Source organism: Otolemur garnettii, unplaced genomic scaffold, assembly GCF_000181295.1.
Source record: "Otolemur garnettii isolate 467f Iridium unplaced genomic scaffold, OtoGar3 scaffold00038, whole genome shotgun sequence".
NCBI classification, from domain to species: Eukaryota; Metazoa; Chordata; class Mammalia; order Primates; family Galagidae; genus Otolemur; species Otolemur garnettii.
The window spans coordinates 514,708-539,925 of NW_003852433.1; the positions used below are offsets into that span (position 1 = coordinate 514,708).

Sequence of the window (25,218 nt, forward strand, 5' to 3'; positions counted from 1 at the left end):
CAAACTACCCTCTTTTACTTTTTTCCCCACAACCGCTGAGATTTGCCTCTGTCTGCCAGGCCCCAGGGCCCAGCTGACCGCGGCAGTGAACCCAAAGTGCCCCTGGTCCTGGCAGCTGGACGGCTGATGCATGCAAAGCGGGCATCTCCTTGCCCAACCGCCTGACCACCCTGGCGCAGCTGAATCTGAAAGCTAATGACATTATTGTGCAGAGACACAATGTCTATGGGCATTTGCTGACCTGGGCTTTGGTGCGAGCTTAATCCAGCATTCTCACCCTGCTTTTCGTAGGGATGCAGTCGTCACCCATCTTGGCACCGGCACTCCTGGGGAAGGTATAAATGCCACCTCCCACAGACCGGGCTTCACGGGCACTCGCGGGGGCTGGTGTCACCGGTAAGAATTGCCTCTCTTGCTTGCCTTGCCTTTTTTCTCTCATCCTCACCCCTGTTGGAAAACGTGGGAGATCTGGGTTAAAGACCAGGTGCCACCACTTTCTGACAAGGTGACCTTTGATAGATGCTTCTGTGCTCTCAGCCTCAGTCTTCTTTTCAGTGTAATGGGAAGAAGGATCATGAAACCGACTTTGCTGTGGGGATTAGAGATAAGGTGGTTCAAGGGCCTAACACAGTGCCTGGCACACAGTTGGCATGTGGGTGATGTGCTTTACTCACATTAAACGGACCTTTGGCATCCCTATTTTACCAGGGACTGAGGAGGAGAATGTGGCTGAGGGTTTTGCAAGAATCAAACCAGAGGCAGGCAGTTCGCCATCATTTCTGGATTGACAAGTCAGCTCTCTCCATAACGGCAATTACCGAGCACCTACTGCATACCCTGCCTCGGGAAGCTCTAGTGGGTAGGACATAGCCTCAGATCTCTGGGAGCTCCCAGTAACAGGTGATTTCTAAGCCACCAATGCTTGGTGGCAACAACTCCAGTAATGCCGCAATGGCTGCCACTTACTGGGCTCTGAAGGTGTTCTGGGACTGCTGCCAAGTGTTTGCAGTCTGATGCCTTCTACCACTGAATTTCACAACCTGTTTACAGGTATTATTAGACACCGCTGCTGCCCCCGCTTTACAGAAAAGTAAGGTGAGGCACAGGGAGAGGATGTGACCCTCCCTGGGCCACAATTCTGCCAGGTGGCAGAGTGGTCGGTCACCTGAGCTGGACCCATTGAGCCTCATCTTCTGTAGTCTGATGACACAGGGGACTGGGGAACATCATGGCAGGACGTCCAGTCCTATCATGAGCTCGGAAGGCTGGTTTCTTGGGAGAGGTTAGCAGGTGTTGTTCCCACAGCTGCTTAACTGAATTTCTTCCTACTAGGGGATGTCCAGTCCTGGCCTCTTGTGTGAAAGGGGCTACTGAAGCTGGACATTATCTTTGAGGAAAGAAGCCAGATTTCCTCTCTTACTCTTGGGGAAACTGCCTGGGAAGGGCAGTCAACAGCCCAGGTTGACTGCCCTTCCCAGAGGCTAGGAGAGGCTGACAATTTTCCAGACTTTTCCAATATTTTCACCAGAGCGGCCTGCTGCCTATCATAGTGCCTGGGCTGCCACTGGTGCTCTCATTTCTTTACTTTCGTGAAACATGAGCTCCAGAACAGAGGAGCTCACTGATGGGAGAGGAAGGCCAGGGGAACAGAGGAGAATACTGGGTACTGGGAGGGAGAAAGGCATCTGGAATGTGGGGAGGTCAGGGGCAAGGGACAAGGGCTACGGGGGAGCTTTGTGAGTTCTCAAAGTGGGAGACACCACACCAGCAAACACAGCCAGTGTGTAGTTTTTGTTTGTCCCACGCCATTTTCTTTCAATTAAAAATTTTTTTCGTAGAAGCAGAAGTTCTGGAGTTGACAGGTCTGCGTTCTGTATAGCATCAATTGTCTGCAACCAGGTGATGGGAAGCTGTTTAGTGCTTCACTTAAAGCTCTAGTTTATATCCATGTTTAGTAGACCTCATTTTCCCTCCCACTACAGCTGTTCTCAAGTCAAGGATGGAAGTTTAGGCAGCTGCTTACTGACCTCACAGCTCTGGGATGATCTGAGGGTTTGGAGCTGAAGGAAAGTGACCCCAAGACCCCCCATCACTCCGCAGAGTGAGAAAGCTGTGGGCCCGGCAAGGTTCTCACTGATTCTCCCCACATCTTTCAGGTCATTCCTGCACAGGACAGTCCACCATGGCCTCAGACCACCAGACCCAGGCGGGCAAGCCTCAGACCCTCAACCCCAAGGTGGGTACCTCTCAGAGGGAGGGAGGGAATGGGCACTAGATGCTCCTCTCCCAGACTTGTCTTCGCTTGTATAAAGTGGGCCTGGCATCTTCCTTCCTGGGTTCCTCTCTCTGCCCCTGCTTCTCCTCGGGACTCTGTCTTCCCAACCCACACACGGGGAGCTGATTCTGAGGGTCCCTCCCAGCCTGTGGCCCTCAGGCCAGGATTCCTAGCACCAACTTCGGGCGTTGGGCTTTGGGGATTTAAGTTTATCTTCCCTCCTTGCTGTCCCGTTCCCATTGCCTGGCAGGCTCCCCTAGGCTGGGAAGACCCTTTGTCAAAGTCAGAGATGGGGTTTGTGAAGGGGGTTGGGGTGTGTTTCTTGGCTCCATGTCTGCTGTGCAGCCCTGGGCCAACCCTTGATCTCTCTGAGCCTCAGTTTCCACCTCTGTAAAATGAGGAGAGGCAGGTATCCTGGATGGGGTGGCTGTGTCAAGTCCAAGAAACCAGGCTCAACATAATACCTGGTATGTGTCCACCTAAGGCCAGCTAACAGTGTTTTCTTTGCTTTCGCATCCTCCTGCCCTCCTAAGGTTGGTGGGGTCTTTTCCAGTGTCAGAGGCTTGTACCCAGCCTGCCCCCAAACCTCTATCAACAAGCACCCACCCAGCTGCACTCTTGTGCCTTCTGCATTGGGAGCCCTGAGCCTCGGGTTCCATCTGCAACTATGATTTTGTCTGACTTGGTGCCTCCCTGGATAGGGAAGCCTGAGCTGATGCAGCCGCTCAGCTGCTCACCCCAATCTGTCCCTTACAGAGCTTACTTTTTAGAAGAAGCACAGGTAATATAACAAATATATGATTTCAAGTAATGAGAAATTATGCAAAAAAATATAAAGTAGGGTAAGGGGTTTCAGAGAGCTGGAGGTAGAGGAGCAATGGTTGTATGAGCTCAGGTGGTCCATGAGGGCCTCTTGGAGGAGGTGATGTTTGAGCAGAGAGTTGAGTCAACTGCGGGGACAGCCATGTGAAAATTGGGGACAGGAAATGGTGAGTACATCCAGGCAGAGGGAACAGCAAGTGCAAAGGCCCTGGGGTGGAAATGAGCAGGGTGAGTTTGAAGAACATCAAGAAGCAGTATCCAATAGACATATAATGTGAACCACATATGCAATTTAAATTTTTTAGTAACCGTGTTCTTAAAAAAAGGAAAAATAAATAGGCAAAGTGAATTTTCATATTACATTTTATTAAACCAAATACATCCAAAGGGTGAACATTTTAATGTGCAATCGATATAACAATTATTGAGGACATATTTGACATTCCTTGTTCCATACTAAATCTTCACAATCAGACATGTATTTCATACTATAGCATGTCTTAATTTGGATTAATTACACCTGCTCAATAGCCCTTTGTAGCTAATGGCTGCTTATCGACCAGTACAGATTTAATAGATTAGACAACATGTGAAATTTTAGCCTCTATTATATTGTTTAATAACAACAACAACAATAATAAAAATACTGAGCTCCTGAACTCTTGGTGGCCTTTCAAGTGAATGGAGAATCTGGCCTTCCTCACCACCCACCACCCCTACCCAGAAAGCACTTGTGTCCCAGGTCAAGGTACTAATAAATTAGCCCCCTAACTTCTGTCTTCTTGATTCTTCTTGGTAACTCTGCAAAATAGGTATAATTCCCCCATTTTTCAGATGAGGAGCTGAGGCTCAGAGTAATCAAGTTGCTTTGTAGGGTTGCAGAGCTGTACACAAGAGAGGACACATCAGAACCCTTGTCTGCTGACCCCATCTCTGGCCGGGTCAGTGATCGTAAAGGCTGAATTGAGCTTATAGAATTTATCTCTTAGCTCTGTTGGGCACCCTTTTCTCTTCCTTTATGTGGCTAATCCCTGGCCTGGGAGAGAGGGCCATGTTAATCCAGCCAGTGCTGACCGTGTGAATTCTGCAGCTGTGCCTCCTGGGAGCCTGCTGTCCTCAGCCCTTCTGTCATCCAGAGGCGGCTCCCTGGGGAAGTGTGGCTGGAAAAGCTTTGCCCCCAAATTCTTGCCGGAATCATAAAAGGGGGCAACCAGCTTCCTGGTTAGCACTTGGATGTGAGACTTTGGGTGGGTCCTTTCACTTTGCAGAAATCCAGTTTCCCCGTTGGGAATCCTGCAAGCCCTCTTCCCTGGGTTGATGAGAGGACTAAGTGAGGCAAGGGGAGTGAAGTCCCCCTAAGAAGTATCTCAGGGGGGAGGTCATAGGGAGACCCATGAGAAGCCTGCAGGGGCTTAAAGAAAAGGCACAGGTATGTGTAGTTTTACAAGTGAAGTGGAGATGATGGGTATATTTGGAGGTGTTGGGCCAGCTTTAATGTGAACAGGAGAAGTCCAGATGGTGTGATCTAGCACCTTGCAATTCCTAATGTGGTCCATGGACCAATGGCACCAACATGGCCAGGGAGCTGGTTGGAAATGCAGAATATGGGACTCCCTCAGAAACTGCATTTTACATGTTAGAGTTTGCAAAGTGCTGCTTCAATTTTAGCCACATCAGGCAAGCATGGGCTCTGATTTCAGGTCCACTGCTTGACTGTCTGGGATTTGTAGCATGTCTCTTAATCTCCTCTGAATCTTTGTAAAAAACAGTATTATTCTATCTTTATTTCATATTTTACTGATGGGGAGATTGAGGCTCAGAGAGGAGAAACGTAAGCTTAAGGTCTCACAGCTGGCAGCCTGCAGAGCCAGGACTGTCTGATTATATGTGTGGTTTGTGCCCCTCAAGGCTAGAACCCTTTAGCATCCTCCAAGACTCTCTGAGCTCCCTCCCTCTTCACCCCACTGTCCTGCTCTTGTTCTTCTCTATTGTGACGGGGTTTGACTCTCCATTCCTATTGCAGATCATCATTTTTGAGCAGGAGAATTTCCAGGGCCACTCACATGAGCTCAATGGGCCCTGCCCCAACCTGAAGGAGACTGGCGTGGAGAAGGCTGGCTCTGTGCTAGTGCAGTCTGGACCGTAAGTACCTGGTTGGCCTCACCTGGTCAGGGGCTGTCAGGATGAGGCAATCAGGCTATGGCATTGGATAGATCTGTGTTTTCTGTGCTCCTGACTGTACAATCTGGGGATGAGGATTTGGGGGTCTAGAAGCCTATGGAAAGGATTCATGCTCTGGAGTCAGACAAAGCTGGGTTCAAACCCTGGCTCTACCACTTCTGGGCTGTGTGGCATTAGACTGAATGCTTCCTTCTCTGAGCCTCAATTTCCCCTTCTGTAGGAAAAGGATAACTGTGCCTCTGAGGACAAAAGGAGAGAGCTCATGCAAAAAGCCTGACACAGAGGTCAGCCAGTTCTTTGAGGAGGGGACATGGACATGGTGACTGTTCTGCATCTTTTATAACTGCCATATATGGCTTCAGGAGTGTCCTCACTCTCTTGAGGAGTTTAAGACTAGATGTCCCAGCTCTGCATCTCTCCTCCCTTCCCAAATCCTGGTGACACGAGTCTTTACAGATCTGCTGACAGGCTTTTCTCTACCCAAAAGAGAAGAGAGACGATTTGTTGACTCACCCCATGTCGTATATCTGAGCACGGTCCTATGTGAGCCGGCAGGGAGCATGGGACACTTGTGGTTCTATAGCCACTCCTCTCTCAGAGACTCAGGGAGCAGGGGTGTCCACGGGTGGCCTCATCCAACAGGTCAGAAATGTGGTGTGGCTGGGGATCCTACCTAGGGTGACCCACTTTACACTGCAAGGTTCTCAGGGAATTTTGCAGAGTGCAATGGGTCAGATTCTGAAGACGTGCAGAACACAGCTAAAGAAATGGTCCTGCCAAGCCTCAGTTATCTGATGTGCTCAGAGAAATCACTGCATCTAAGAACATGCTTTTCCAGATAATTGAAGAGCTGATCATTTAAGCACACCATCTGATTTTTCAGCTATCTTTCATTAAAATATTTTGATGTAAGAATTTCCCAGATGACTTTTACACTCCTCTGCTTTTTGAAAAATAGTTGTAACATTTGATATTTTTATTAATTGTTATTTATTGTTTAAAATTAAGAAGATATGGTTTAGGGCATAAAAACACCCATATTACTATAATCTTACTACTCAAAAAAAGTAACTACTGTTAGGATTTTAATATAAATGTGGATTTTTCTCTGGGTATATAAACATATTCATATTTTTAAAAATCAAACTTGGATCATGCTACACAAAATGTAAAAACCTTAACACATTTCAAAAATTTATAACGAGCATGAATTCTCTCCTTGTTATTAAGTGATATTTTCTGTTGGTGATTTTCAGAGTGGTTTGAGGTCAATCTGTATCAGAATCACAGAAAGGAGGTAGTTTTAAATTAAGGTTTTTGGGCCCACCCCCAGCCCTATTAAATTAAACTCTTGGTTCTAGAGCCCAGGAACACACATTTAACAAGCTCACTTGGTGATAGGTACACCCAGTTAAGTTTGAGAATTGTGTTCTATGTGATTCTTCATCATGGCTTTGTAACATTTTCTGATTGAATATGCCATATATTTTTTTTAACCAGGCCCTGATTGCTAGATGTTTAAGTTGCTTTGACTATTTGATATTATAAATAATGCCATAATGAATATAGGTGAATATATGTGAGCTGCTGACAACTATTTTCTTTTCTTTCTTTCTTTCTCTCCTTTTTTTTTTTTTTTTTTTTTACATTGTTTCACTCTGTCACCCTGGGTAGAGTGCTGTAGGTATCCTAGCTCACAGCAACCTCAAACTCAGGGCTCCAGAGATCCTCTTGCTTTAGCCTCCCAAGTAGCTGAGACTACACGTGCCTGCCATGATGCCCAGCTAATTTTTCTATTTTTAGTAGAGATGGGGTCTTGCTCTTGCTCAGGATGGTCTTGAACTCCTGAGCTTAAGCAATCCTCCTGCCTCAGCCTCCCAGAGTGCTAGGATATAGGCATGAGCCACCGCACCTGGCATAACAACTATATTCTTTATGCGACGACATTGCTTAAAGCAGAATTATTGTATCAAAACTAAATAGTCTCCTAGAATATGACAATAAACACCATCTCCTCTTTCATGAGTGGCTTAAATTATTTTTCTGACCAGCTGTTATTACTCCATGCTGAAATGTTTGCCCCTGCATCACATGGCCCCAGAATGCCAGGCATTTTGAGGTTTGTGCTTTCTTTTTCCTGTTAGCCAGGCCCTACCTAAAGGTAATCCTTTCCCCCTTGAATGCACTGTTTCTCTTTTGCTGTGAATCTAAAAGATGGTATGAGTTTTGTGTGAAGTTTGAATCAAGAAACTTAGCAACAGGAACGGGGAGGAGCTAGATCCAAAGAGAGGGGCTGGTGTGAATGAAATGCACGAGGGCACAGTGGTGGTCTTCGGCAGGTTCTCAGGGGTGGAAGCTGACTGCGCTCACCTCTTTCCAAATCCACTCTCACTTGTGTTGCATTGACGGCTTGAAATCTGTCATGGTGGGAGCACTTTCACCATGGAAATCGGCAAATGCTGCAAATCAGGATTGCCTGTTTTTCATCTATTTTTAACAGTTGGCTATTAATTTACCAGCACACTGTCAGCACTATGCATGGGTCTGTATATTGGCGTTTGTTGCTGGGCAGTCTTTTGGACTCCCTTCTTATTTCCTAACTGTGTTCCAGATGGTCGAAGGCAGCATAGCACTGAGTTCTGGATAGCAGAGGTGACCATGCACTTGGATGTGCTTTAGATAGGGCTGCTCATTCTTGCTAGGCTAAGCAAGAGTGAATCCTCAGCAGACAGAGTGAGCAGCCAGAGTTCTGCCACAGGAAATGTGGAGTGAGACTGACCTGCCCCCTCTCTCTGTGTCTCCACCGCAGCTGGGTGGGCTATGAACAAGCCAACTGCAAGGGCGAGCAGTTTGTGTTTGAGAAGGGTGAGTACCCACGTTGGGACTCGTGGACCAGCAGCCGGAGGACAGACTCCCTCAGCTCCCTGAGGCCCATCAAAGTGGTGAGTCCCTGCCCATCAGCCTACTTCCTCTCTTTGGCACCTCGGAGTCAGGTCCTGAGACCAGGATAGAACTTTCACCTCTGGCATTGTGCCCCTTCTGACCAGCAAAAGATCTCTTCACTGTGTGACCTTGCAAAGTCATTTTACTTCCCTGCACCTCAGTTCTTCATATGTAAAATGGGGATATTTTATAGTATCTACTGTCCTGAGATTCCAATATGCTAACCCTGAGGGTTGTCACCTTGCACAGCTCCAGGGGGATCCATTCACAAGGTGACGAAATGTGCTAGGGGGCTGCTGTTCATGTGTTAGTCTATGTGAGTCGTATTCCCAGGGTGTGCAGTTCCCACAGAGTAATTGGTCCAGAAACAAAAGCCATCATAAATATTAAAAGAAATCTGCATTTGGGAGTGGTGGTAACAGTGGTTTTGCTCTTATTCAAGACTCACACCAGTGTGAAATTTCATGCTTCTCTAATCCTGATTGCTAACAGTGTGTGAATCCTCAGGAAGAGGAAAGGCCCAGCCATGTCCAATTACACCCCAAATCTCCTGAGTCCAGTCTAGTTCCTTCCAGAACTTGATGGAAGATTGAACAAAGTTGGCCTTAGCAACCCACAGATTGGATTCATAGGCTGCCTCTGCTAGTCTCAGCCTTGTGACCTTGGGCACGTCACTTTATCTCTCTCAGCTTCAGTCTTCTTATCAGCCAAATGGCATGAGTGTTGTTTAAAGGGTGAAATGAGATACCTAAGAAGAATGTCTTAGGAGCAGGAGATTGAGAAGAGATGTGGAGATAAAGGAAAACGCAAATATCTTGAGTGCCTACTAGAAGCACAATAAACGTGTGTGTGTGTGTGTGTGTGGTGGAGTAGATCATGGCTGCCATTTGTTAAAGAGGAAATAGAGGCCGTTGGAGAGAAAATGACACTTCAGAATCAAATATTCCCCAAAATGTAGAATCTTAAGAGTGTCTGTTACATGAAAATGGCCCAGTAGAAACTCAGCAAGTGGTCACTATCCAATGGCAGCCATCATAACACATGGAGGGTGTATTGGGCAGAGGGTTGTGGGTGAAGCATATTGATTCTACCTCCGGGTCCCCTGGCCCACACTGCCTCCCCACCCCCCATCAATAGGACAGCCAAGAGCACAAGATCATCCTCTATGAAAACCCAAACTTCACGGGAAAGAAGATGGAAATCATCGACGATGACGTGCCCAGTTTCCACGCCCACGGCTACCAGGAGAAGGTGTCATCCGTGAGGGTGCAGAGCGGCACGTAAGTGCATGTGCAGCCCTGGCCGTCCCTTCCTGAGAAAATGGACTCTGGGATCCCAGGTCCTCCTGTGCTCTGAACTCATGGGTGATCTCACACACATCACTGTGCTCTCCCAACCTCAGTCTTCCCTTTGGAAAGTGAGTGGAAACCCCCAGTTCATATATGGCTTGCAGGCCCCATTAGGGCAATAGCCTGCTTTGGGAGCAGGGAAACCTTGGCCTTAACCTCAGCCTCAGTGAGCAAGCAAGACACCTATGTCCTAGGTCATGGGGGAATGTTAAGGCAGAAAGGTGAGAATAGTCGTTATCAGAGGTGTGAGAAGCAGGAGCCAAGGTCCAGTCCATGCTGCCTTTGACTGCATGAGTTCCTGAGTTTGGAAATAAGAGTTGTCATTTTCTACTGAATTAAACTTCTTAGGCTTATAGACCTTGGCCATCAGAATTGAGGGATTTCTCAACATGAAAAATTTGGATTCCATGGAGATGCATTGATGAGCTCTGGCCCACTTTTGAATCTTCTGAACTTTTTGCGGTTTGATTAATCTTTGGCAGTTTGCAATTAGCCACAGTGGGGGTAATTACACCACAGAAATTGGCAAACACTATAATAGTGTTTCCGCAAAAAAGCCAGGTTAGCAACATATACTATTTTCTTAGGGTTTGTCAGGCTCCTAAAATTGTGTGCCAAGTTCTGTGTTCAGTTTCCTCTTTATTCACTCATCAATCCTTTCATTGATTTAGTTTGTCAAGTACTGCCATGAGCCAGGCACTGTGTTAGGTGCTTAGTACGTAAAAGGAGTTTAAAGGGATCTGCCTTGTGTAGTCCAAAGACAAGGGTCTTCAAACTACAGCCCATGGGCCACATGTGGCTGCCGAGGACATTTATCCAGCCCACCAGGTGTTTTTGCTGCTGCTGCCTGTCCTGCTTAGCAGCCGACTTGTCCTGGGGCCCTCAGTCTGGCCCTCCAACGGTCTGAGGGACAGTGAACTGGCCCCCAGTTTAAAAAGTTTGAGGACCATGGCTCGGTGCCTGTGGCTCAAGTGGCTAAGGCGCCAGCCACATACACCTAAGGTGGTGGGTTCAAATCCAGCCCGGGCCCACCAAACAACAATGATGGCGGCAACCAAAAAATAGCCAGGCATTGTGGTGGGTGCCTGTGGTCCCAGCTACTTGGGAGGCTGAGGCAGGAGACTTGCTTGAGCCCAGGAGTTGGAGGTTGCTGTGAGCTGTGATGCCACAGCACCCTACCCAGGGGGACAGCTTGAGGCTCTGTCTCAAAAAAAAAAAAAAAAAAAGTTTGAGGACCCCTGGACTCTAGAGGGAACTACTGTTAATAATTTAAAAATCCATACAGAGCTAAATCTCTTGAGGAAAAGACTCTTGAGCTGAAATCTCCAGGAGGAGTAGAAATTGTAGGAGCAAAGAGGATGAGGAGGAGCTTCCCACGCAGAGAGCGTAGCCTGTGCAAAGGCTCTGTGGTGGGAGGAGCATGGCAAGCCTAAGGTACTGCACAAAGGCCATGGGTGGCTGCAGTGCAGGGATGTAGGTCACAGGAGCTGGGTGTGTCCCTAGAGCCTGGCTAGGCAGGTCCTTGTAGGCCAGGGCTGCATGATGTTTCCTGGGAAGATCATAACTTTCTTCTGGTGCTCAAGGGAGTTAGTGAGGAGGATCTTCAACAGTGAGGAGGATCTCAGAAGGCTTCTGGAACACCTTCAAACAGTGAGGAGGATCTCAGAAGGCTTCTGGAACTTCCCCAGCACTCTTTTGGCTGTGCAACTGGGCTGGGTGGTGGGATAGGTGTGGACAGAGGTGGTTAAGAGATTTGTCTTACTCGAAGATTCGGTGAGCTTAAGGCCACTCCTTGCTCTGATCCTACCACCAGGCCTTCAGTCAAAATCTGCCTCAGGAGACAGTGAGCTCCCCATCAAGAGAAGGAAAAAAGTAGAGGCTCGATACTAGAAGGGTGGGGTGGAAGGAGCTGACCAGCTCAGCCCCCAGGAAGCGTGCAAAGGTTGGGGGCTTCACCCTTTTCCCCAGTGGCTTACGGGTGCTCCCTCTGTCCACCCCCCTTCTCTCTGTCTCCCTGTTTCCCCTCCCCACCTCCGGCCCACAGATGGGTTGGCTACCAGTACCCCGGCTACCGCGGGCTGCAGTACCTGCTGGAGAAGGGAGACTACAAGGACAGCAGCGACTTTGGAGCCCCCCACCCCCAGGTGCAGTCCGTGCGCCGCATCCGTGACATGCAGTGGCACCAACGCGGCGCCTTCCACCCCTCCAACTAGTATCCCCCTGCTGCCCCTCCTCCCCAGGAGCCAGGTCTGCTGCCTAGGATCCCTCCAGACCTCACGCGAGTGAATAAAGTGTGACTTGCAATGTGTCGGCTGCAGGTTTTTCTTTTGTTCCCAGTGCGAGCTGAGGCGTGTGCCTGCGTGTTAGTGGAAGAGGAAGAGAGAATCTGCAAGTGTGTGAGGGACCAGGGATAGGGCAACAAGGCACTCATTGAATCTTATTCATCTGCAGCTACTTGCTGTGTGACCTTGGACACATTGTCCAACCTCTCTGAGCCTGTTTCTTCACCTAACTTACAACACCTGAGCTCCTCCAGTGGCTGACTTGACTGAGCTCCTGGGTTCCATCTCACATGTTTGCTGAGCAGGTACTCTCAGAGGCATGTGATGGGTGCCCCAGTCCTTACAAACCTAACTTCTGCTTGTCACTCCCATAGTACTGCGTTACCACAAGGTAACGGGAGGTTACCCCACTGAGTCTGAGAGGTTTTTGCTATTGTTGTTTTTTAATATATCACATGAGCCAGGAACTCTAACCCCCTACCTCATGCCAGGAAGAGATCATAATTACATGTTTGTGCATTTCTGGGTTCCTTGGTTCCTTCATCATTAAATTAACTATTAATAATTTAAGAATCCACACCCATCTAAGATTTTTCCCTGAGGATGAGCATCTTAAACTGAGGATTTTGAGTGTAGCCAGGCTTAGGAGGAGGGCGAGGGCCTCAGGCAAGTCATTTTACTTCTCAGAGCCTTGCCCTTGGAGAAGTTTCTCCAAGTTTCTACTTGGAGAAACGGGAGCAATATAGGGCCCCCTAGTAGGGCTACAGTGAGGGGGAAACAGGATAAACCAGACGCTCTCTTTTCCAGGCTTACTTTTAGCTGGTTATATGTAGTGTAAACATCTGCTTCCAGGGAGTAGATTCTCACTCTGTTTTGGTGTCTTTAGTTGCAGTTTTAAATTTTAATGTGGTCAAGCAACAACCTTTCCCTTTATGGGTCATGCCTTCCATGTCTTTAAGAAATTCTTTCTAACCCTAGGTCAAAAAAGTATTCCCCAGTATTTTTTTCTCTAAACATGTTTTTTTTTTTTTTGAGACAGAGTCTCACTATGTCACCCTCAGTAGGGTGCCGTGGCATCACAGCTCACAGCAACCTCCAACTCTTGGGCTTAAGCAATTCTCTTGCCTCAACCTCCCAAATAGCTGGGACTATAGGCACCTGCCACAATGTCCAGCTATTTTTGTTGTTGTTGCGGTTGTCATTGTTGCTTAGCAGGCCCAGTCCAACTGCAAACACAGCTGCCTCAGTGTATGTGGCTGGGGCCCTAACCACTGTGCTATGGGTGCTGAGCCTTCCCTAAACATTTTAAACTTTTGCTCTTCACATTGAAGTTCCTAACCTTTTCGGAGTTGATTTTTGTGTATAGTGTGCAGTAGGGATCCAATTTCTATTTTGACTTCTTTTTTTTTTCTTTTTTCATTTTGGACAATTGTTGTCCTTGAAAAAAATTCCTGAGGAGTCCATTTCCCCCCTTGGTGGTGGAATGTCATCTTTCATTTATTACATTTCCATATACGTATAGGGTCTATTTGGGGGATTTGTGGGCTCTCTTCTGTAGCTGCAGTCTTTTGGTGTATACCCTTACCACACATTACATTTCCACATACACATAGGGTCTATTTGGGGGATTTGTGGGCTCTTCTGTGGCTGCAGTCTTTTGGTGTATACCCTTACCACACCGTGTTCGTGTCTGTTGCTTTGTAATAAGTCTTGCAGTCCCTTACGTCATTATTCTTCTTCAGGAATGTTTCAGATATTCTTGCCCCTTTTATACCTCAATTTAGAGATATCCCCTCCAATTCGGAAAAATGGAAAACTTGTTGAAAGAGCTTAAGAGGTTGAAATGATTTTCATGAAGGTAAGGACGAATAGGCACTCAACAAAAGTCAATATCTTTTTATTTGATATTTCCAAATATAAAAAAGTTAAGATTCTTACACCAATGATCTCAAATGAGACCATGCAAAGCAATTCAGTGTGTACAACAATCATTTTTCTCCTTAGGTTCTGCTGCTTTATACAATTGTGTTATTGACAAAATTGGCTGTCATGTGCCTGGTTGGAAAATCCAACACTTTTTAAGTTGCCTGTGTGACTCCGGCAACTCAACAGAGTAGCAATCCCAAGAGAGAGACTCCCTATTCCCAGGGATCTCCCCCTCTGGGGCTAACAGCTTGAGAATAGAGCCTGGTAATTATTATGGGTTAGATTCAAATTCTTATGTTGAAGTCCTAACCTCCAATGCCTTGGAATGTGACCTTATTTAGAAATTGGGTAATTGCAGATGGAATGGGGTAAATTAAGATGAAATCATGCTGGAGTAGGGTGTGCCCCTCATCCAATATGACCTGTGCCCTTATGAAAAGGGGAAATTGGACACACAGACACACAGAGGATGCCATATGAAGAAGAAGATCACGGTGATGCTTCTGCAAGCTAACCCATCAAAAGCTAGGAGAGAAGGCATAGAACAGAGTCCCCTCCCAGCCTTTGGAGGGAGCTAACACTACCTACACCTTGACTTTAAACATCTAGCCCAGAATTGTGAGATAATAAATTTCTATTGCATAAGCCACTTGCTTTGTGGTCCTTTATATCAGCTGCCCTAGCAAACTAATATACTGATGGTGAGAGGAAGGTTCCAGGGACACCAAGGAAAGGAAGGTCTTAGCCAAGGTAGGCTTCCCAAAGAAGTGGGCTTTTGCACGTGGAGTTGGAGTTTTTCCAGTGAATCCTGGGAAACACAACAATCTTGCCAAACAGAACGGAGCCTGTAAACAAGAAAGCATGGAATCTTCTAGTGTTCAAGGTGTGGTGTGGAATTTAGGACACAGAAACTTTGGAGGGTTGGCTGAGGGCAAGGTCCTGAAGGATAATGATGTGTATGTGTGACAGGTGGCACCAAGAGGAGAATCTGGTTATCTACTAACAACCTACCCCAAACTGGCAGTAAACCATAAACAATCTTTTATTTTGCTCACAGATCTGTAATCTGGGCAGGACCCAGGGGAGACAGCTCATTTTTGTTCCAGGCAATCATTGAGGGTGGCTCAGAGGCTGGGTGAGTTATACAGCTGGATATTGATGCCGGCTGTTGACTGGACCTCAGCTGAGGTTGTCATGTTGGTTACTTGCATGTGGCTGCTTGGTTTCCTCAGAGCATGGTCCCAGGAGAAAGATGGGAGCTTTGTATGGGCATTTTTATGGTCCAGGCTTGGAAATCACGCAGCACCACTTCCTTACTCTGTTCAAAGAGATAGTGGTCACAGAGGCATGCCCAGATTCAAAGGCAGGAGACAGAGGCTTCCACCAGTTGATGGGGGAAAGGTAAACATATAGGTGGCTATTTTCATAGAACGCCATCTGCCACAGAGGGAGGGGAGACGCCAGGGATGGGTGTCCATGAGCAGTGCAGAGGGCCTGGGTCCCCAAACCCAGGGCAGGACACTCTCTTCCTCTCCCGGCTGGATTCGATGGCTTGCGGAGTCACTGTCACTTACGCTGCATCTCTGAGTCATTTTCTCTCTCTCTCCCTGTCTCCTCCAACTTGTCTTTATTTCTGTGGATATCTGTCTCTTTCTCCACCTTCTTGTCTCTCTCTGTCACCCTCCTTCTGCTTCTCCACCTCTGATTCTCTCCTGCTCGCACACCCTTCCTCCCTATTCGCTAGCCTTTGTCTGCCCCTCTCTGCCCCTCTCTGCCCCTCTTGCTGTCTCTCTCCGCAACCTTGCCCTCCGTGGTCTTGCTTGCTCTCTCCATCTCTCTGCCTCCTTCTTTCCTCTCGTTGTCTCTCTCATCTCACCCTTGGTGTCTTTTGCCATCTCTCTGTCTCTCCTTGTCTCTGGCTCTTTGTCTTGTATTCTGTTTGTTTCCCCCTCTCCCTCCCTTCCTTACACGGCCTACTTCTCCCACCTTCCTCCCCCTTTCCTCTTCCTCACCTCCCTCGTCTTCCCTTCCCCATCCATCCTCCTCTTTGGCTCCACCCCGCCTCTCCTGGGGTCTCCCTAAGACCCAGCCAACCCCTCCTTCCTACCCTCAGAGTCACTCCCCCTTTACAACCACCAGGTGACAGCAAAGCGCCATTCTCAGGGCTCCCGACACTGCAGCCAGCGCTGCTGCCGTCCTGCTTGGAGGCGAGCGCCATCGGCCACAGGGGGCAGCCCAGCTGGGCGGGGCCCCAGGGCCTCTCCTGCCGCCAGAACGTTGGGGATCAAGGGAGGTTCCCCCTTGCGCTGCTGACAGGGCAGGGGCGGGCCTCTAGGGTCCCATCTCTTTCGGCAGCTTTCCTTCCCAAAGCCTGTTGGGAGGGGAAGGAAAAAACAGAAAGTCAGACACCTCTAGAGATTCCAAAGCACTTTGCCACCCACTATATCACTCAAAGGAAGTAGCAAAGCCCCAGTTCTGCCACTCAGCCACTGAGACTTAGAATAATCGCTCTGTGCTTCAGTTTCCTCCAAAATGGGGGCTACAGTGAAGAGTCAATGAGGTGATGTCTGTGAAGTCTTTAGGGTAGAGCGAGGTGCCCAGCGGGACCCTCAGCAAAAGAGCACAGAAGTGAAGGGAGGTGGGGCAGTCCAGGAAGGCTTCCTGGAGGAGGCGCCTTGGAATTCACAGGAGGAGTCGGATGTTGCCAGCTGCAGCAGAGTGGAAGCACTTTCAGAGAGGTATTCACTCATTCAGGCACGTCAAAGGACAAAATTACAACAAATCTAGTTTTAAAGATTTGAATCAGCTTTTCTTCGTGATGCTTGAATAGAGCAACATCTCTTTCTATTCCCATGAGCTGAGCAGAGGAGGTTAGCTTTACAGAGAAGGGAGCTTTGACAGGGAACACAAATGGCTTGGTGGTTTCCAAGTTACTTTCTTTGGAAAGGTTAAAGTAGAGGGAATTTCCTTCTCGTGCTGGCTAAAGCTGGCCTGTTCAGGGATTTGGCTATTCTCTCTCCTGATTTCTTGGAAGCTCAGGTAAACAACTTGGCTGTGGCTCACTGGCGTGGCGTGTGGGCACCAGTGACTCCAATGGCCACGCAGGAACTTCATCAGGCACTTCATCTTCCCCCTGCCTGTTATCTCCCCACTCTCCTGCTTCCCATTTCCTGCTTTCTGTTTCTAGTCCTCTGACTTCTTCTTCTCTGCCCAGCTTCTCTTCATCTTCCACTTTGTCTTCTGGTTCCCCCTCCATCACCCCCTCCTTCCTGCCATGTCCCCAAGCCTGACTTGGGGGGAGGAGGAAGGTGGGAGGAGCGGCAGGTGGGCTGGCTCATTGACGTGAAGACTACTGCTTTCAAGCAGGCCTGAAGAGGGCCCAGCAGACTGTGCGTGTGTGTCTTGGGTTTCAGGGAGACTGGTTCTCTTGGGGGAGCCAGACTCAGCCTGGCCCAGGCACTGGAAGGGGGAAGCCACAGGGCAGTCCCAAGAGAGGCAGTGGGCACAAGGAGAATGGCTTAGCCCCTGGAGTCAGACACCACTAGCTTCAAACCCCAGACATCCCCCCAAGGATGATGAGCAAATGACCTTGCTTTTCTGAGACTCAGTTTCCTCATCTGAACAAGGGTCATACAGGTGTTTTTACCTCACAAGGTGCTGGTAATTCACAGGCACAGCCAGTCACCAACTTGACACTGGGTAGGTCCTCAATAAATGTTAGTCTCTTTGCCTTTTTGCTCTTTGTCCATTGATGGTATAGGGCTTGGGGAGTGTCTCACTTGCTGCCAATTGCTCAAAGGACCTGAAACACAGATCAAATGTTCCAGAACACCTGTTCTCCCAGGTAGCGGAGCTGAGCAAAGCTGAGATGCTGAGTTCCCAGAAACAGCGAGTGGGGTTGCAGGAGACGTGGGAGGAAGGCTTTATGGGAATCAGAATCCTGGAGCAGCTCCAAGCTAGGACAATTTAGGGGGGCAGGTAGGGAAACTGGGTGGAATAGGGGATACAGTGGGAGGGAGGGTACAAGGTGGAAACTGTTGCCTCCTTCCCAACTTCTAACAAGCTGCTGAAAAGCTCTGAAGCTTGCCCAGACCTGAGGATTTTAAAACCCAAACTGAAACATCAGCCAATACCAAATGTTTGCTAAGGTTGGGGCACAGAACCCTAAAGCACTTCAGCAGTGGTGTATATTGGTACAATCAGTTTGCAAAAACTATTTGATCAAATTTAGTCGTGTTGAAGATGCAAAGATCTGGAGACTCTGCAATTTCCTCACTGAATATTTACCCACATGCGCACCAGGAGGTAGGTTCAGGGTGCCCAGGAAACATCATCTGTACTAGTAAAAAACTGGAAATAACCTAGATGCCCGTCAGAGGGGGAATGAGTCTGTGACGTGCATGCAATGATGTTGTCATGAAAACACTCAAAGGGTTACACTAGACCTTCTGTATCGGCATGGCTCAGTCTCAGAGTCACTGCTGGGGGTGGAAAAAGGCACGTTACAGAACAATATTTGATATTTATAAGAATATTTAAAAATACATACTCTCTGTAGCAATCAGGGGATTTTTTTTTTGTTTCACATTTCCACTCCCTCGTGAACTGAAAAGTTAGTAGAGCACAATAAAAATGGATTTGCAGAAATACAAAGTGAAAAATACACCCATGGACCACTCACAATATTTTAATGTATATTCAACAGACATTGTGAGATTGTAAAAAGTTTCTAAAGTCTTATTCTTGTGTATGTTTCCTTGCACACTGGTAATGAAAAATGACCTTGAGGAGGTGTTGGCAAACTTCTGTGACTGCCCATCTCTGCCAGTGTAGCATGAGAGCAGCCTTAGATAATAAGAGGTCTGACAAATAAGTTCAAGGACTTGTCCCAGAAAAAGTGCTACACACCTTATTGCCAAATATCACTATAGTCACCAGATTCAAAGGTGACTGTAGTGATATTCAGCAGTGAGGTATGTAGCCCTTTTTCTAGGGTGGGTTCGTAAACTTAATTGTCAGACCTTGTATATAAATGAATCAATGTAGCTGTGTTTCATTCATAAAACTATTTGTAAACATTAGAATTTGAACTTGACCTTCATGTACTGCTAAAAAAATTATTGATTGATTGATTTGTATTTCTAATTGAAATGTCATAGCTGTACATACTTCTGGGGTACATGTAATATTTTGATACGCGCTTTCAATGTGTAATGATCATCAGGGTAACTGGGATGCCCATCACCTCAAACATTTATGTATGTATTGGGAACATTACAATTCTTCTAAGCTACCTTGAAAGATACAATTAATTTTTATTAACTATAATTTTCCAACTGTATAATCAAATACTATGATATATTTCTTCTTCTAACTGTATTTTTGTACCCATTTAACTAACTTCTCTTCATCCCCTCTTCCCTTGTTCCCAAGATCTAGTGACCACCCTTCTACTCTCTACCTCCAGAGAGATCCAGGTTTTTAGCTCCCACTTAGAAGGAACAGCATATGATATTCTTCCTTTAATTTTTTCCCAGTCATTTAAAAATGCGAAAAACTTGGTAGAGTGCCATGGTTTCATAGCTTACACCAACCTCAAACTCTTGGGCTCAAGCAATCCTCCCCAGCCTCCCAAGTAGCTGGGACCACAGGTGCTTGCCACAATACCTGGCTGTTTTTAGAAATTAGGGGCTCATTTAGAAATGTTGTCGCTCTAGCTCAGACTTGTCTCCAACTCCTGAGCTGAAGCAATCCACTGGCCTCGGCCTTCCAGAGTGCTAGGATTACAGGCATGAGCCACTGCACCAAGCCATTTTAACTTGTGGGCTATATATTTTAAAAAGGACTGGGCTGGATTTGTCCTGAAAGCCATCGTTTGCTGAGCCTGTAGATTATTTTGGAGATACCCGTATAAGAATGTAATTTTTTTCTTTTTTCAGAAAGGTTTAACAAAACTGCTACCGTCTTTTCCTCTTTTTAAGAAAGGGCTAATTATGTCAAAATAAGAGCTAGATCCTTTTTAAAAGTATCAGCAGTATTGAGCTTTTCTGTATTTTTCAAATTTCCAGAATTTCTTTTGCATAATCATGAATCCTGCCCTTGATCTTAGCCAAAAGGTTGAGAAGCGATAATCATGAATCCTGGAGGGCACTATGTGCTGTCACTCTCACCCTAGGCTGATGATGACTATAAAGAACTCCCCGCCCACAAGCAGCCCTTGGAAAGGTGGAAGTGGAGATGGAGCCACTGGCCACAGGGAGAAGCTGAAGACTCAGTCTCGGCCCTGGGGGAGGGGCATTTCCCTGCTTCCTCAGCCATCTCTGGTCTCTAGAGCCTATTTCAAGTTTCTCAAGCAAACAAGCCCATTTATAGAGGGCCTGGAAAATAATACAGCACTTTTCTTGCTTTTATGGTCCACTTTGGTAGAAATAAAAAATCTGCAACAAGTGATTCTTGAAATCAGGGATGATTCAGGTGAGCTTTGGGGCAGGAAATAGAGTTGGTTTCTGTCAAGGTGAACTTAGGTGCTCTTTGGATTGAGAATTGACTCCCAGGTAACAAAGATGGAGCCTGAGGGTAATGGCTGGGGATAGGGGAGTGCAAGCTCCTAGGCCACTCAAGCTCCTCCCTTACCAAGTTGAAATCCGGAGGCTTCTAACCCTTGGGAATACTCTTGAGTGTTTCCTGGCTCCTCTTTTGAGAAAGGGAGACTCAGTTAAGCAGAACTTGATATTAGTAAATCCCTAAGATAGTCCTGGTTGACCTGGGGCGGCAGTTCTCTGCATGTGGTCCCCAAACCAGCATTGTCAGCCTCATCTGGAATCTTGATAGAAAGGCAGTTCTCAGCCCTACCCTAGGCCCACTGAATCAGAACGGGGCATCCAGGGGCTGTGTTTAAGAAGCCTCCCAGGGGGCCTGGTGGAAATCCAAGTTTCCAACCCAAGGGTAAAACCACTACCCTTGGGTTTTATATATTTTTTAAGCTGTTCACCTTTCTGCATCTTTCTTTCATTAAAGTAGGCAGATGGTGCTCATTCTTAGAGCCCAGTTTATTTATGATAAATGTTCTTTCTTTTTTTTTTTAACAAAAAGTGTGATGTAAGATTAATGATATTTTTTTCATGAAGTTATTGTTCTTCTTCCATTAAAGAAAGCAAGATTGAATAGATGGGTATAATCTACCTCTCTCTCCATTAACCCAGGAAAGAGGCAGGACGAGCCAGGTGGCCCCACACTGCCATTTTCCAAAGGAGCAGTTTACGTCAAAAAGATTAGTCCAAATCAGGCGTCTTCAAACTTTTTAAACAGGGGGCCAGTTCACTGTCCTTCAGAGGGTTGGAGGGCTGGACTGTGGGCCCCGGGACAAGTTGGCTGCTAAGCAGGACAGGCAGCGGTGGCAAAAACACACGGTGGGCCCGATAAATGTCCTTGGAGGGCCGCATGTGGCCCATGGGCCATAGTTTGAGGCCCAGATATTGTTCAAATTCTCTTTTTCTTCCAGGCACACTTTATATGGATTATTGTTACAGATTCACGATGGACTTTATATTTATCATTATTGGCCATCAGTCACTCCACCCTCAGATCGCCCCTCCCTGGCCACTAGCCCCTCATCTTCTTTGCAATTGAAAGTGTAGTTATTCACACTGTGTCCAGCCCTGCTTCCCCACTGGTCTGTGAGCTCCATGAGGACAGGGATAGAGTCCACTCACCATCCCAACCCCAGTACATCTCATAATCCCAGGCCAAAAGCAGCCACATGAGTCACTAGCTGATTGTATCTATGAGCCACCCTCTTGAACCCTTCTTCCTCCAAGAAGTCCTCACATGTGGCATAGTCAGTGGTCCCCATCATTTCTGGCACCAGAGACCAATTTCAGGAGAAGATAATTTTTCCACAGATGGATGGTGGGAGGTGGGAGGGAGGATCTGACAGGAGGTGAAGCTCAGACACTGATGCCAGCGATGGGGAAACGGCTGTAAAAACAGATGAAGCTTTGCTGGCTCACCCGCTGCTCACCTCCTATGTGTGCCTGGGTTCCTAACAGGCCACAACCGGTACTGATCAGCAGCCCAGGCATTGTGGAACACAGCCATAAAGGATTGCATGGACGAAGGCATGCACCAGTGCAGGACTCTCAGCTTTAGTATTTGTTCCTCTTCTCTCTTAGCTCCTCCCCTACCCGGGAAACACCTGCAGATGCTGTCATAGCTCTTACTGTAACGATTGTTCCATGGTTCCTGGCATGATTTTTTATTCAGTGTTGGTTTCCTGTTAGAATGAAAGCTCTGTGAACCACGTCCTGCTCACCACCTGGTATGACAGGCTCACAAGAGGCATTGATGAAGTGACGGCGACATGATTCACTTGCTTTCTCACCTATAACAATTTATGGATTATTCCCATTTTACAGGTGAGCAACTGAGGCTCAGAGACGGAGAAGCGACTTGCCTGAGGCTGGTAGAAAGTGGAAAACTTGCGTCTGAACCCAGGGCACTACCCAATCTATGGTCATCAGTCTTTCTGGTTGTCCTGACACCCCTATACCCCCAAAACCTCCATCAATGACTCTGGAGGCCTCTTTTCCAGCTGCCATGGTCACCACACAGCCCTGCGCACAGAGCCTTTCCCTGGTGATAGGCTGGTTGGAGGACAGGGGATGCTTTTTGAAGCTTCTAGGACTGGGAATGTTAGTGCATGGGGTGCCCTGACCCCAGCTTTAAAAATAGGGAGCCCAGAATAGATCTTTCTGTGCTTCTCCATGCCAGGGCCTCCTTTGATGCTGGCTGGGTATCCTGGGCTACAAAGTCCCAGAGTCCTGCAGCTGCTCTGGACGGGCTCTGTGGGAATGTGGGCTCCAAAGCCAGGCCCAGGTCAGAGCCATAGTCCTTTACAACAGCATCCTCCTAAAACAAATGTTTGCTCCCTATCTTGAGGGGGGAGTTGACAGTCCAGGGACTAGACCATCTGGAAGCTTTGGCAGGAGATGCCCGGAGGAAGGGTATGTGATTTCCTTGTGTGGATCTCCTGAATTTCCATCACCCTCTTGAGTGGCTGAATGTCTGTTAAATTCACCCACTTCTCACCAATCCCCCGATCCAGGCCTGCATTGTCTCTTGTTCACACAGCCCCAGCAGCCTTCTCACACATCGCTTTGCCCTCCTACAGATCCTATAGAAGTCTCAAAATGCAAATCTGATCACGAGACCCTTCTGCAAAACTTGCCAAGGCTCCCCATTGCCCTCTGCATAAAGACCCTAGTCATTAACTCACACGACCTAATCCTGGCCTTCACTTCCGTCTCCTACCACATAAATAAACTTTTTTTTCAGTCCCTTATACCTGTCATGAGCCCTCTGGCCACAAGATTCTTGCACATGCTGTTTCCTCTGTCTGGAACTTAATTCCTCCCCCACTTTGCCTAGTTAGCCTCTTACGTAGCCTTCACATCTCGGTCCCTCCCTAGCCAGTCCAATTCTCCAATTATCTACACAATTTTCTTCTCTGCTCATCTCTTTTTGTAAACTCTAATCTCTCATATTATTTATATGTATTTGTCTGGTTTCTTTTCTGTCTGTCTTTCTTTTTTTTTTTTTTTGAGATAGAGTTTCACTATGTCACCCTCAGTAGAGTGCTGTGGCATCACAGCTCACAGTAACCCTCCAACTTTTGGGCTTAAGCGATTATCTTGCCTCAGCTTCCCAAGTAGCTGGGACTACAGGTGCCTGCCACAATGCCCAGCTATTTTTGTTGTTGTTGTTGTAGTTGTCATTGTTGTTTAGCTGGCCTGGGCCAGGTTCAAACCCGCCACCCTTGGTGTATGTGGCTGGCACCCTACTCACTGAATCAAGTCTGATCCCTGCCTTCATAGAGTCTAGGAAGGAGATAGAAATAGATTAAGAGATCTATGCAAAAGATTAATTGCAAAAAGATTTTGCATGTGAGATTCTTAATCTATTTCTATCTCCTTCCTAGACTCTATGAAGGCAGGGATCAGACCTGATTTTGCATTCAGCATGTCCCTAGAGCTTGGAACAGAGTTGAAACTTGATAGATATTTACTGAATAGATGAACAGTCAAACCCAGAGACTAAGGCCTGAGCAATAGGACAGCATCTTTGGAATTTGTCATGTCCAAGGAAAAAGCCATAGAGAAATCAGACTGTCAGTGTGATGAAAATCCGGCAGCTGGATGAAAAGTTTCCTCATTTTCTGAGCCTGTGCTCATCTCTGAAAGCAACTCATTCTTCAGGCTCTGAATGCAAAAGCATCTTCCTCCTCCTCGATTTGGTGACGACCCACATAAGTGCCTTCCTATGCACAGACTCCAGAACCCATCACGGCAACTCCTCACAGCCTTAACCAACTAAGCCTCAACATTCTCATCAGAAAACAGGGTTCAGGAGGCTCACTGGTGCCCAGATGCTACAGACAAACATCATTTCTCTCTTTTAAAACTTGCATGCTCCCCCTACCTCAGGTGTCACGGGCACGCTCCAGCCATCCCAGTCTAGAGAGCATCAGGTGAACACTTCCATGCTGAGGGAGGGCTGCTCGACCTCACTGCTCTTGACCTGTGGTGTTGTGGGGTTGCCTTGCTCATTGCAGGGTGTTCAGCGGCACCCCTGGCCAGCAGCAGCACCCATCAGATGGCAAGGGCAACCCCAGGTCAGGATAACCAAAAATGTCCCCAGACATTGCCAAATACGTCCTCGGGACAAAATCACTCCAGCATGAGAAATGTAGGGAACTAGGATATTTATGCCGGGGATATGTATGTGTGTGTGTGTGTGTGTGTACATATATATATTATATATATAGATATGTTTTTTGAGACAGTCTTACTATGTTGCTCTTGGTAGAGTGCTGTGGAGTCACAGTCACAGTAACCTCCAACTCTTGGGCTTAAGCAATTCTCTTGCCTCAGCCTCCCAAGTAACTGGGCCTACAGGCGCCCACCACAACACCTGACTACTTTTTTGTTGTTGTTGTCGTTTAGCAGGCCCAGGCTGGGTTCGAACCCACCAGCCTAGGTATATGTGGCTGGTGCCCTAGCCACTGAGCAATGGATGCTGCATGGATATGTATATTTTTAAAGAGGATAAATGATGGGGTCACAGATGGTGAGATTTTCAGTAGAGTCACAGATAGGGAGGTGTAAATTGAGGACAAATTATATTAAGACAAGGCAGGTGTTTGCTTCCACCTACATGAGATAGACTCATAAACTGTCGGGGTGGAGGCGTTAAGTCCCTTATCTGACAGATGGGGAAACCGATGTCCAAGGGCAGAGCCTTGTTATTGGGCCAGCAGCGAGACTTGAGTGCCTAAACACACACCCAGATAAATGCATATGTTTAACATGGACATACATTAGCTATATATTTGAAATATACTACATATAGCAACTCTATTAAAAAGGAATACAGGATCACAAAT

The 25,218-nt window shown here is 47.2% G+C and overlaps 1 protein-coding gene across 1 annotated transcript; it reads left to right on the forward strand.

Moving 5' to 3' along the window:
• Positions 1-341: 341 nt before the first annotated feature.
• On the forward strand, positions 342-11,874 carry CRYBB2 (crystallin beta B2). Its single transcript, XM_012805268.2, has 6 exons — positions 342-396; positions 2,157-2,236; positions 5,121-5,239; positions 8,088-8,220; positions 9,359-9,501; positions 11,615-11,874. The coding sequence occupies exons 1-6, from the start codon at positions 342-344 to the stop codon at positions 11,781-11,783; spliced, it is 699 nt and encodes a 232-aa protein (XP_012660722.2). The 3' UTR covers positions 11,784-11,874.
• The last annotated feature ends 13,344 nt before the right edge of the window (positions 11,875-25,218 follow it).